Here is an 11,682-nt window from a genome sequence, read left to right as displayed (position 1 = left end):
AGTTGAGTTTGTTGAGTTTTTATAGGGGGATAAGAGGTTGTAACTGCCCTCTAAATCCGCTCCTAAGTGGGCGTGATTTCCTCAGATCGTGGGGAAACAGTTCTGAAACCGTTCGACTCGTGTTTGAACGAGTCAAACGCCCAATCTGGCGTTCAGAACCCGACTTCGTGTCTTTGAATTGAGACGCGAGGTTGGGTGTTAGCTTAACACCATTGAACGCGAGGGTCGCTCGCGTTTAGCTTGTTGCTTGCTTGGAGACGTGGGGGTCGTTGTTGGCTGAACCCCTACGAACGCGAGGGTCGCTCGCGTTTGGATTGTGGCTTGGCGACGCGGGGGTCGCTTTCGTTTGAACCGTTGCGAAGCGGAGGGGCTGTTCAGTAATCCTAGCTTTAGCTGTTGTGGGGTGTGAAAGCCGTCAGATTGTAACTTTCACTGTAGATTGTAAAGACTGCTGAATAGAGTTTTCATCAGTTGTTGGAAGTGTCGTTGAATTGTAACCCTTCTCGATCTATGTGAAAAGTCCTCTATTTGCTGCTTCCGATCACCGACCCGAAAGCTATTTGATTGTAGCTTTCGTTGTAGGAGCTAGACGGGAATCAACATCCATAGTGTCTCAAAGACGGATATTTGCCCACAGCTCTCTACCAAACAACTATCTGATTGTATGTTTCGATTGTCGGCGCGAAAGCTATTTGATTGTAGCTTTCGTTGTGAGAGCTTGACGGGAATCAACATCCATAGTGTCTCAAAGATGAATATTTGCCCACAGCTCTCTACCAGGCAACTCACCAACTAAGTCCAGCCTTTTATTTCTGAAATCATCCCGCTGCTCATCAGCATCTCAAATGGTTGCTAAAATATTAGTCATGTTGTTATCACAACCATCAAGATCAATCATATCAGAAATGAAGTCGTGTTTGTGGCGATTGTGGAGTTACGGATGCAGTGATTTAGAAAGTCGTCTGATTGTGACTTCCATTGTCGGAGCTTGTTTGAGTAAGCTATCTATTGTGATTTTTAGACAGCCTACACACCCCAATTTAGGGTGTAAGAATTTGGGCCAAATTTCCCTTCCATTCTCCTCCTCTACCCTCCAAAATAAAACTCCCAAACAAGGTTAAAATAAAATTTCCCTTCCCTTCCTCCTCTCTACCCTCCATCCAAACAGGCCATAAGCGAACAAAAGGAGCAGCAGTCGTTGAACTAGTAATATGGCAAATTTCGAAAAACACGAACAACTTAAAAATTAACGATTTTGTCAATAATTTTGCAGACTGGAGTTCAAATCCTGCTCTGGTGGTCAAGATAAGCGGAGGGGAGAAAGAGGGGGGAAAAAATAGAAAAAAGCTTATTTGACTAAATCTGTTGTATCAAAAAATAAAATAAAATAAAATAATATTTTATATATAAGCAATGTGTCAACAAAACGAAATTCTGTGCTTTTGAACAATATTTTATTTGTCAAAAGAGAAACCATGTATCACAAGTACATATAAGACGCTTAGTCACCATCATATAGTCCATGTCTAGGAATTTATTCCATTAATTAAACGCATGACATCACATTTTTTTTTTATTTTTTTAATTTTCTTTTACTCAATCAAAAATTCAATTAAGGGAATAAAGACCAAGAAACAGAGTACGCCCTCTTTGATTATTCTGAAGCCATCTCCTGAGGAGGTCAATATTCATCGCCCTCTTCCTGGACTCCAACTAAACCTCCCCTCTCTCGATTCTCAACTATATATACAATACAAGCTGAGGGAGAGAGCCTTATCCCAAACTTCACTGGAAACAAAACATAAGCTCCAATAGTTGGCGAAGAAGCTCAAATCCTCCAATTTTTTCACGATCTCAAGGTTTCATTTCACTATCTCTCTCTCCCCCCATTTATCTGGTTTATTCTTTATTTGTTTCTCAAAGTAGCTGAAGTTTTTCATGTTCTCGTGTTTTGATGAAGAAATTAATTTTATGTTGTTTCACTTTGTGCAATACCATGCTCAGGTGCACAACTGTGTCAAAAACTATCTATTTCCTTAATTTGGTGATACATCTCTTGACAAAGTCCCTCCTAATTGAGAGAGAGAGAGAGAGAGAGAGAGAGAGAGGCATCTTTGGTGCTCAACATGATTATTACTAATTTTTGTCTCTTTTTGCGGACAGAAGCTCAATAAGAGAGAGAGGGAGTAGGCAAAAACCAGCATCATTAATTAATTAGTAATGGCCTTCGGGGTTTCGGATGAACTGTTGGGCACCTTTGTACCCGTTGCAGTCTACTGGATATACTCAGGATTCTATGACCTCCTCGGCGACCTCCACAATTACAGGCTCCATCCGAAAGGCGAAGAAGAAATCAAGAACGTCGCGACCAAAGGAATGGTCATCAAAGGAGTTCTCGTACAGCAGGCCTTTCAGATCGCCGTCTCCCTCCTCTTGTTCACGGTAACTAGCGCTAACATCGATCACGCATCAAAAACATATATAATATAATACGCCTCGCGCATCGCACACACCTCTGATCTTCTACCCTTCCCCTTTTCGCAGCTAATCGGCCATGATTCAGGGACCGCCCCCCCTCAGCCTTCATTCTTCAGGATCGCGATCCAATTCGTGATCGCGATGTTTGTGATGGACACGTGGCAGTACTTCGTGCACCGATACATGCACGTAAACAGGTTCCTGTACAGGCACATCCACTCCAAGCACCACAGCTTGGTAGTCCCCTTCGCCTACGGTGCTCTCTACAACCACCCAATTGAAGGGCTTCTACTAGACACACTCGGCGGCGTGCTCTCCTTTCTGATCTCCGGCATGACTCCCCGAACATCAATCTTCTTCTTCTCCTTCGCCACCATCAAGACCGTCGATGATCATTGCGGGCTCTGGCTCCCTGGAAATATATTTCACCTCTTGTTCGCGAACAACTGCGCGTACCATGACATTCATCATCAGCTGTACGGGAACAAGTATAACTTCTCTCAGCCTTTCTTCGTGACGTGGGATAAGATTCTGGGGACTCATATGCCTTTCTCGCTTGTGGAGAGAGAGGGAGGGGGGTTTGAGGCTCGACCCATGAAAAAGATCGATTAGGATCGGGTTCATCTGAGTATGAGAGAAGCCAAAAGTTACTAGCTAGTTGACTTTGTAATGTTTACTCTGTATCAATATAATCGCAAGGTAGATTTGCGATTAATTGGTTGGTCGTTGAGATTGATGAGATTGAATATATTGCTTCTCTTGGTTTGAGCATCAGTATATGCGTATAAATCTTCATGTTCATTATTGTGAGATGGCTAATAACGCATAGGCCACATGCCTAGGGCGTCGTATAATTGTAGGGATGAGTCTACAAAAGGTTGCAATTAAGAATTTCAGCAAACTTGATTATTCCTTGATGAAAGGGTCTGCATGAGGCATGCCAATCTTAATTAAAAGTTTTGGAAGAATAATTAAATCTAAATGATGGGAGGGATATGTGAGTTGACCCAACTACACAATTCATCAGTTGTACCTAACATGTGCGGTTTTGAATGTGGATCATATTACCTATTCAAAACATATCATATATATATATACATATATAGACCCTGTTTCCGCGAAGGATGAGAAATGCGATTGTAAAGTGCTCATCAAGATATTGTCAAAAGACAGAACAACATATTTTTTTGAGAAGCGGACAACTTTTAAGAGAAATATTTATAGAAGGGAATAGCTTAGTTTTATTTTGAGCAAAAGGACAATAAACTTGGTAAATAATTTATAAAATTATATTTCTTTAACGTCTAATAATTTTAAAAAACTGCATGCATATATATTGGTAATGCACTTAGCCTTCACCGAATGAGTAATCTAAAAAACCTGAATGTAGGAGAAACAAATATGTTGATGTTAAAAGGGTTAATCACAGGCGGTTTCATTTGCATCGCATTCAATCAAAAACTATTATACAATGCTAAACTATGAGCTAAGGTTAAAGAGAGTTGCACTATTCATAGCAACTGTAAAGACGTATAGTTGCACAATTCATAGCAACTGTAAAAACCTACAAATCCAAAGTCTTAACTGATGTAAAAAAAGAGAATATTAGTATATAATCCAAAAATAAAAGGTCAGAAAATCAGGCCTGAATGGGAGCAGTTGTGATTTCACTGCCCTAGAAGATTGAGGACCCGTCTATCGCCCTGGCGCAGTCGATCCTCTCTCCCCTAGCGGTAAAAATCTCCGGTTCGGCCGGCCTCTGTACTCGGGCGAGAGCAGCAAAGCTTAAGCTCAGACGAAGATGGTTGCCCGAAAATAAAATAAATATAACCAACGATTTTAGAGAGGAATAGAGCTCGGTTTTTCAGAGAGGAATAGAGTTCGGCCGGCCTCTGTACTTTCGCTGTGCTTTTCCAAACTGCATCTCATCTGAATTTATAGGGTCCACATACTCATAGCCGTTGCTGGATCTACGCGCACGTTCTCCTTAATCGCGTAACTCCCGCGCCATCTCCACATCCGTTACGAACGAGTCAAAAGGAATTACAAAATGGTAAAATTAAAGTTTTGAGATCCTAAAAGATGTGTGCGTGTGCAACGTGCGCGTGTGTGTGCTATACAAAGTCCACAAAACCCAAAATACTATTCAAAGTCCAATAATGGGTGTTCCAATATAAACCCTTTACTATTCCCATCACTATTCCATGTGACACTATTCACGAAGGCAAAATTGTTTTTTATGAACAACATAGCCAACATTAACCCCATTATTTTCTAACCCACCCATTTCTAATTTGAAATTTGTGTTTATAAACCCACAGTTTAACTTCAATTTGTTTTCAAACCTATGTTAAGGGCTGGGTTGAATTTGGGCTATGACATTAGGCCTCGGCTGGGTTGCATTTGGGTTGACCTAGTTTGGGAATCCCTTGTCTTTTCAGTTTTCTTAACATGGAAAAAGGGGCATTAAAAAAAAAGGGCTCCATTCACTTTAACTATGTCCTAGAGTTGATCAACAATACTATGGGTATGCTTGGTAGTTTTGACGAATTGCCATAGAAACAAGGGTTAAATCATGAGAAGATGAGTATCTTACAAACTGATCTATTTATGTAGTCATGTGTGTATTCACTCTATATCCTTTAGAGTACGTTTGGCAACTAGGTTCAAACTTGATTCAATTATGAGAATAACTCAGTTTGGAGGAAAAAAAAAGATCAAAACTGGTTCTTTTTTTTCTAGGTTAAAAAAGGGCCATTAAAGTGGTTCTATTTTGATCCCCTTAGATGATAAAGAGGCGCTACAGTCACACCCTAAATCACACCCCCAACACATTCCTCTCTCGCTACAATGTAATAGGGCCCACATGAGAATTTAAAAAAAAACCTCATATGGGCTCCAGTGCATTATAGCAAGAGAGGAGTGTGGTTGGAAATGTGGTTTAAGGGGGTATCTCTAGCATTTTCCTAGATTAAAATAAAATTAGGTTAACTCAAAAGTCCTTATCTAAATTTGTGCTATATTCCTACTATATAGATAGAAAACAACTCAACATTCATGGATATATTTTCTCAATAAATAAATAAATATCAATCAAGACTTTTTTTAATAGAAAACTAGCAAGTTGCTGAAAAAACCAGATATCTCAAATTGGAGAAGAAAGGATGGGTGCGATGACCCGAGCACAAAGAGTACGTAAGTTGAGTACTTATTTCTATATTGTTTGTAAGGAAATCAACGTGCAGCTAGTTTTCCCTTTTTTTTCCCCTTTTTTTTTTCCTTTCCTTTTTTCTTTGTAATCTAGATGTTGCACAACGACAAATGAACTGCAGAGTTTGCTTGTAAGATTTGTCTTCTGCATATTTATTTATCCCAAGTAAAGTGGGGTCGCATATTAGGTAGTCTTTTTATCCTATTTATCGGAATATATGCAGAGGTTCTGTTTACAACCTCTTCGTTTGTTGAAAGAAATAAAGTCTTTATTGCATGTGAAAGAAATAATCTCAATCAATTCTCACGGATTTTTCTTAGGGGCTGTTTGGTTCGGAAAAAAAGGGAAAACACTCCAAAAATAATTTCTTGGAAAAAATGTCAGTTTTTCGATCTTATGGGCCACTTTCAATGTTTGTTTCAAGTTTTAGGGCCTGTTTGGTTATTTCCTAAAAAACCAAAAAATAGAAATGAAAACAAAAAAATCTCAAAAAGTACAATTTCACACATTTCCATCCCTAAAACTCACCCACAACATCTAATAAAATATTATTTTTATCCAACAACTCATCCACCACATCTAATAAAATATTATTTTCATCCAACAACTCATCCATCACATCCACCACATCTAATAAAATATTATTTTCATCCACAACATCACTCAACTCATCTCATCTCATATTTAAAAATCACCCACATCATCCAATAAGATTGTGACAATCACTCAACTCATCTCATCTCATATTTAAAAATCACCCACATCATCCAATAAGATTGTGACAACTCATCTTATCTCATTAACATTTTATTTCTTTGTTTTCCTCCTAAAAAGCTAGGAAAACAATTTCCTTAAGTGTGTGTCACATCATCCAATAATATAATGACAACTCATCTCATCTCATCTATTTTCTTATTTTTAAGAAATAACCAAACAAAAGAAAACAACCTAATATAAGAAATAAGTTTCTTATAATTCATTTTCTTATTTTTTCCGCCAACCAAACAACATCAAAACAAGTTTTCTTAAAAAATCACTCACATCATCCTATAATAAGGTGACAACTCATCTCATCTCATCTCCATTTCTTTGATTTCCTTTTTTTTAGCCAACCAAACAATCCCAAAACCTATTTTTCTTAGAAATAGGTTTCATTTTCTTTGATTTCCCTCTTTTTTTAGGCAAACAAACAGCCCCTTATGAGAAATGAGTTCCCAAAACATCATCCTACATCACTTTTTTAGAAGAATCCATTTTATAACTTTTTTTAGAGGAAATGGTGTGCAATTGATTAAAATAAAATATTTTAAGGTTTTTTTGGCTAAGATGACATTTCATATGTGTACGTTTTCCTATTTTTTAGACAATGAACAAAATAATTGAAATTATGATTTTCTAGAAATTGAGGTTGTTCTTACCCCAACCAAACAATAAAACCCCATTTATTTCTAGAAAATTTCGTTATATATTCCTAATTTTTTGGTGCCCCAATAGGAGAATGCCACATAGCATAGACTATTTGCGAATGAGAAGATAATAAAATTAAATAATTTTTCTTGTGCTACAAACTCTCCTCTTATTGATGTGGTGTAGTGCTCATGGAGCACCAAAGAATTTTTCCTTCAAAAGGGTCTGCACTACAAATGCCACCTTATTTGAAATACTAATTATTCGGGAATATCCTATATATGAGAACGATAAGAAGAGCGAACAATTATAAAGTCCTCAGCTGGACATTGTCAAAAGCTAGAATTACAACAAGATACAGATTATGTCTTTAATTTTTCCAGAAGATGACTTTTGGAAGATATGTTCACAGTGTTGTGCGCGACGCGGAAGCGAGACAACCAAACGGGTGTGCTTAGAGAACCAAATCAAACAAACGTCGAGATAAAAGCAAAATTAACAAATTAAAACAACGGTACAGATCTAAACACAATAGTTTTACGTGGTTCGGCAAATTACGTACGTCCACGGGGGAAGATGGGGATTGGGTTTTTACTAATAGAGAAGAAGAGTACAAACTGAGATTACAAATCACTCGAAGGAACAAACTAATCTCACCAACAAATCTCTTAATCTCTCCAAATAAAACCTCAAATAATTGCTTAGAAAAACTCTCCTTTTTCTGTGCTCCAAATATCCCCAAACCAATATCCAAACAAAGCCAAAGAAACCATAATTCGTATGTTGGTATTTATAGCAAACACCAAACCCAATAAGAACAGGAAACACAAAACAGGCCTGACCCGATTGGCGGTCGACCGTCCAAAGCTCGCGGTCGACCGCGATCCAGCGACAGAGACCAAATTTACCTACAGGGTCTCGCGGTAGATCGCGACGGTCGACCGCGCCAAATCCAGACTCCTACTCTGGCTTGTGCACGTTCACGGTCGACCGACCTTACACCGCAGTCGACCGCGCAGCACCCAAAACGACTCCTGTGCCTCTAAACCTATTCTGATCCAAAATTTCTCGCCGATTCTATAATTCTCCACCTCGACGAAGTTTCTTCCAAAAAACTGAGCCGACACCGACCAAACCAAATACCTCACCTTTTACGTCTAGTATGAAGTAAAATGATTCACGACAACGGACTCAATCCACAACAAGTCGAGACCCAAACGAGAGTGCGAACACTCACCCAAACATCAGTATCTACTCACCAAATCGGCTGCATCAAAACTGACTGCCTATGTATCCTCTTGCCCAATGAATCAAGCTTCCACGTAGTTCACCCAAATGGTCTTCAAAGGCCATCAATCCAATAGAAGAGCACGCAACCCTCCTCCATCATCACCAAATCTGTGACTGATAGCATCTCCAATGACCTCAAACTGAAACGATCCAAACACCTCTGCCTAAGGTGAACTAATGGCCATGTCTAAACTATGCCTATCAGCTGCACTCAAAACAATCAACACGTCATCTGCATCTGAAACAGAATGACCCCTATGCTGTGTCACCTCAGCTGAAGTCCCAAATAATACAGAATGACCTGGAGTGTGTGGAGTAATATCCACCCAATGTGGAGTAGCATCACCCTCCACCCGCTGTAATATCCAACTGATCTGATCAACACTATCCATCTGGCGAGAGTCCAAAGTGACATACTTGCTCAGAACAAAATCAGAAGCTTCTAAATGATAGCCAAACGAGCATCTGAATCCCAAACACGCAATCAGAATAAATTTCACATCCTCAATGTGACCAAATGCTGGGTAATCAAATATCCGACGCCAACTAAAATCTAAAACAGCTCCACTAGATCCAATAACTTCAAATACAGCAGTCGGCGACCTATGACTAAGATGCTCTAAATATGTCGAACCTCCTAAACCAGAACCAATGCTTGACAACCAACGCCGATCCCCCTCCAGAAAGGAACAACCAATCAAAAATATCATCTTATCTCGTCGCCACAATGTTTCCTCTCTAATGAAATGTCTCAAACTGCCACGAGCTCGGCACAAATGCAGAAATAGGTCACTCTTGTACCTCTCGCTAAAATCAGAATGAAGTACCTTCACCTTCTGCCAATACACTTCTTCAACTATTGTTGACTACCAGGACGTCAAAATCAACGGGACTTGGTTGCAACCCATAAATACCTAGTATAATCCCCAACATAGAAAACCAAAATACCAATTTACCTTCCAATGATGCCTCCTTGGAAGGCCCCTAAATGCCTGAATGAACACCAAATAGAAAACCCCTCAATCATCGAATAGAAGTGGCAAACTCTACCTCGGTCTCCTTGCTCATACCAACGTGCTCAAAGGACTTCAATATGCAGGTCAATGGCACTTCTCAATAATCCAATGCACCATATCAACAAACAAATAACTCAGCCTCAAATTATTCTATCTCGGTCAACTATCTCAAAGTACCAACAAATGAAGAATAAATCCAAACTGATAAATGAGAGAATTTTACCTCCAAATGAAACCCTAACAAGAGTCTCCAAACGATCTTACCTCGCATGACGGCAACGAGATCCACAAATAAGAAAAAAAAATCCCACCTTTATCTCCAAACGAAACCCTCGAAGAGCCTCCAAAGCGATCTACTCCAAATAGCGCAAGCGCCAACAAACCAATGCGGAACAAACGAAGAATAGATCCAAACTGAAAAAGATAGAGTCTTTACCAAAAAGATCTCACATTTCTCACCAAATAAACCCTAGCCAAACTTCCAAATTGATCTACTCCTTCAACCAAGACAAAACCCTAGATCTGGAATCTGGACTCTGATACAAATTGTTGTGCGCGACGTGGAAGCGGGACAACCAAACGGGCATGCTTCGAGAACCAAATCAAACAAACGTCGAGATAAAGGCTAAACAAATCAAAACAACGGCATAGATCCAAACACAATAGTTTTACGTGGTTCGGCAATTGCCTACGTCTATGGGACAAGAAGGGGATTTGATTTTTATAAATAGAGAAGAAGAGTACAAGCTGATATTACAAATCACTCGAAGGAACAAACTAATCTTACCAACAAATCTCTTAATATCTCCAAATAAACCCTCAAATAATTGCTCAGAAAAACTCTCCTTTTTCTGTGCTCCAAATATCCCCAAACCAATCTCCAAACAAAGCCAAAGAAACCCTAATTTATATGTTGGTATTTATAACAAACACCAAACCCAAAAAGAACAGGTAACACAAAACATGCCCTGACCCGATTGGCGGTCGACCGCCCAAAGCTCACAGTCGATCGCGATCTAGCGACAGAGACCAAATTTGCCTACAGGGTCTCGCGGTCGACCACGACAATCGACCGCGCCAAATCCAGACTCCTACTCTGGCTTGTGCACGTTCGCGGTCGACCGCCCAAAACTCGCAGTCGACTGCGATCTAGCGACAGAGACCAAATTTGCCTACAAGGTCTCGCGGTCGACCGCGACAGTCGACCGCGCCAAATCCAGACTCCTACTCTGGCTTGTGCACGTTCGCGGTCGACCGCCCAAAACTCGCAGTCGACTGCGATCTAGCGACAGAGACCAAATTTGCCTACAAGGTCTCGCGGTCGACCGCGACAGTCGACCGCGCCAAATCCAGACTCCTACTCTGGCTTGTGCACGTTCGCGGTCGACCGGCCTTGCGCCGCGATCGACCACGCAGCACCCAAAACAACTTCTGTGCCTCCAAACCTATTCTGATCCAAAATTTCTAGCCGATTCTACACACAGAAAGCAGTTGGTTAAATTTTAAGCAAAAAGGCGAGAACTTCAAAATCATCTTTCGTTAATTTAGAACTCCGATATATAATTCATTTAAAAAGTGAAAAACACGTTAACACATGCGCCTATATATTAATAACCCAAAGTCAGTAACGAACTATAGAAACTATTAGGAGTACGAAAGTACTTAGATGTGTGAACTTGTTTGAGCATGCTATAGTGATCCGCGTCAAAGTTTGTGCAACTCTTAAGTTTGAATATCGGCAAATTAATTCATATATAGCTATCTACGTCAATTTTGGAATACGTTGAATGGTCTACAAATTAATATTCTAACTAAGCGAGCTGTTATCTGTTTTACAAGTAAAAATATCATACCACTTAGATGAGGGAAAAGTCATACAAACAAGTGAAGGGAAAACCAAGTCAAAGGAAGAATAAGGCAACAGTCAGAATTTGAATTGATTTGCACCTGATGGCTTTCGTCCAACGAGAAAAATCAATTGTCAGGTTGCATGGACCTTTGAAATTTGATTTTGTGAAGGATATTAATTACAAAATCCTTATCACGCATGCATAAACTTAATTTCTAGTCGATGCGTGTGATCATAATTAATTAGTTAGTTCATAATTAACAAGTTGCTTTACTGCTGACCTTTGCAGTCTTCGTTACGTTCAAATAAAAACGAAGTGCTTTACTGCTGACCTTAAGCAAAGAACCGAGACTATTGGATCTTAATTTTGATTAATATTATAATTAATGATCAGTGTCTCCTTTGGCGGCTCATGCCCCCAAGATCTCGCT

General features: G+C 39.7%; 1 protein-coding gene across 2 annotated transcripts; it reads left to right on the top strand.

Annotated features, from left to right (window-relative positions):
• Window positions 1,676–3,249, top strand: LOC109832020 (sphinganine C4-monooxygenase 1-like). Of its 2 annotated transcripts, none has more exons than XM_020399478.1 (3): window positions 1,676–1,859; window positions 2,167–2,442; window positions 2,545–3,249. In XM_020399478.1, the coding sequence occupies exons 2-3, from the start codon at window positions 2,221–2,223 to the stop codon at window positions 3,088–3,090; spliced, it is 768 nt and encodes a 255-aa protein (XP_020255067.1). In that variant the 5' UTR covers window positions 1,676–1,859; window positions 2,167–2,220; the 3' UTR covers window positions 3,091–3,249. The 2 variants fall into 2 exon arrangements, with proteins under 2 accessions (XP_020255067.1, XP_020255066.1); XM_020399477.1 differs by having other exon boundaries at window positions 2,164–2,442.

This window comes from Asparagus officinalis, chromosome 3 (assembly GCF_001876935.1).
Source record: "Asparagus officinalis chromosome 3, Aspof.V1, whole genome shotgun sequence".
In the NCBI taxonomy this organism is placed as follows: domain Eukaryota; kingdom Viridiplantae; phylum Streptophyta; class Magnoliopsida; order Asparagales; family Asparagaceae; genus Asparagus; species Asparagus officinalis.
The sequence above is the reverse complement of the archived record's forward strand: the minus strand, read 5'-3'. Positions and strand labels throughout refer to the sequence as shown.

Bases quoted from the DNA above. Each gene is read 5' to 3' on its own strand.
- LOC109832020 (XM_020399478.1), top strand. From the start codon at position 2,221: ATGGCCTTCGGGGTTTCGGATGAACTGTTGGGCACCTTTGTACCCGTT. The intron at 2,443-2,544 runs GTAACTAGCGCT...CCCTTTTCGCAG, and splicing joins TCTCCCTCCTCTTGTTCACG to CTAATCGGCCATGATTCAGG.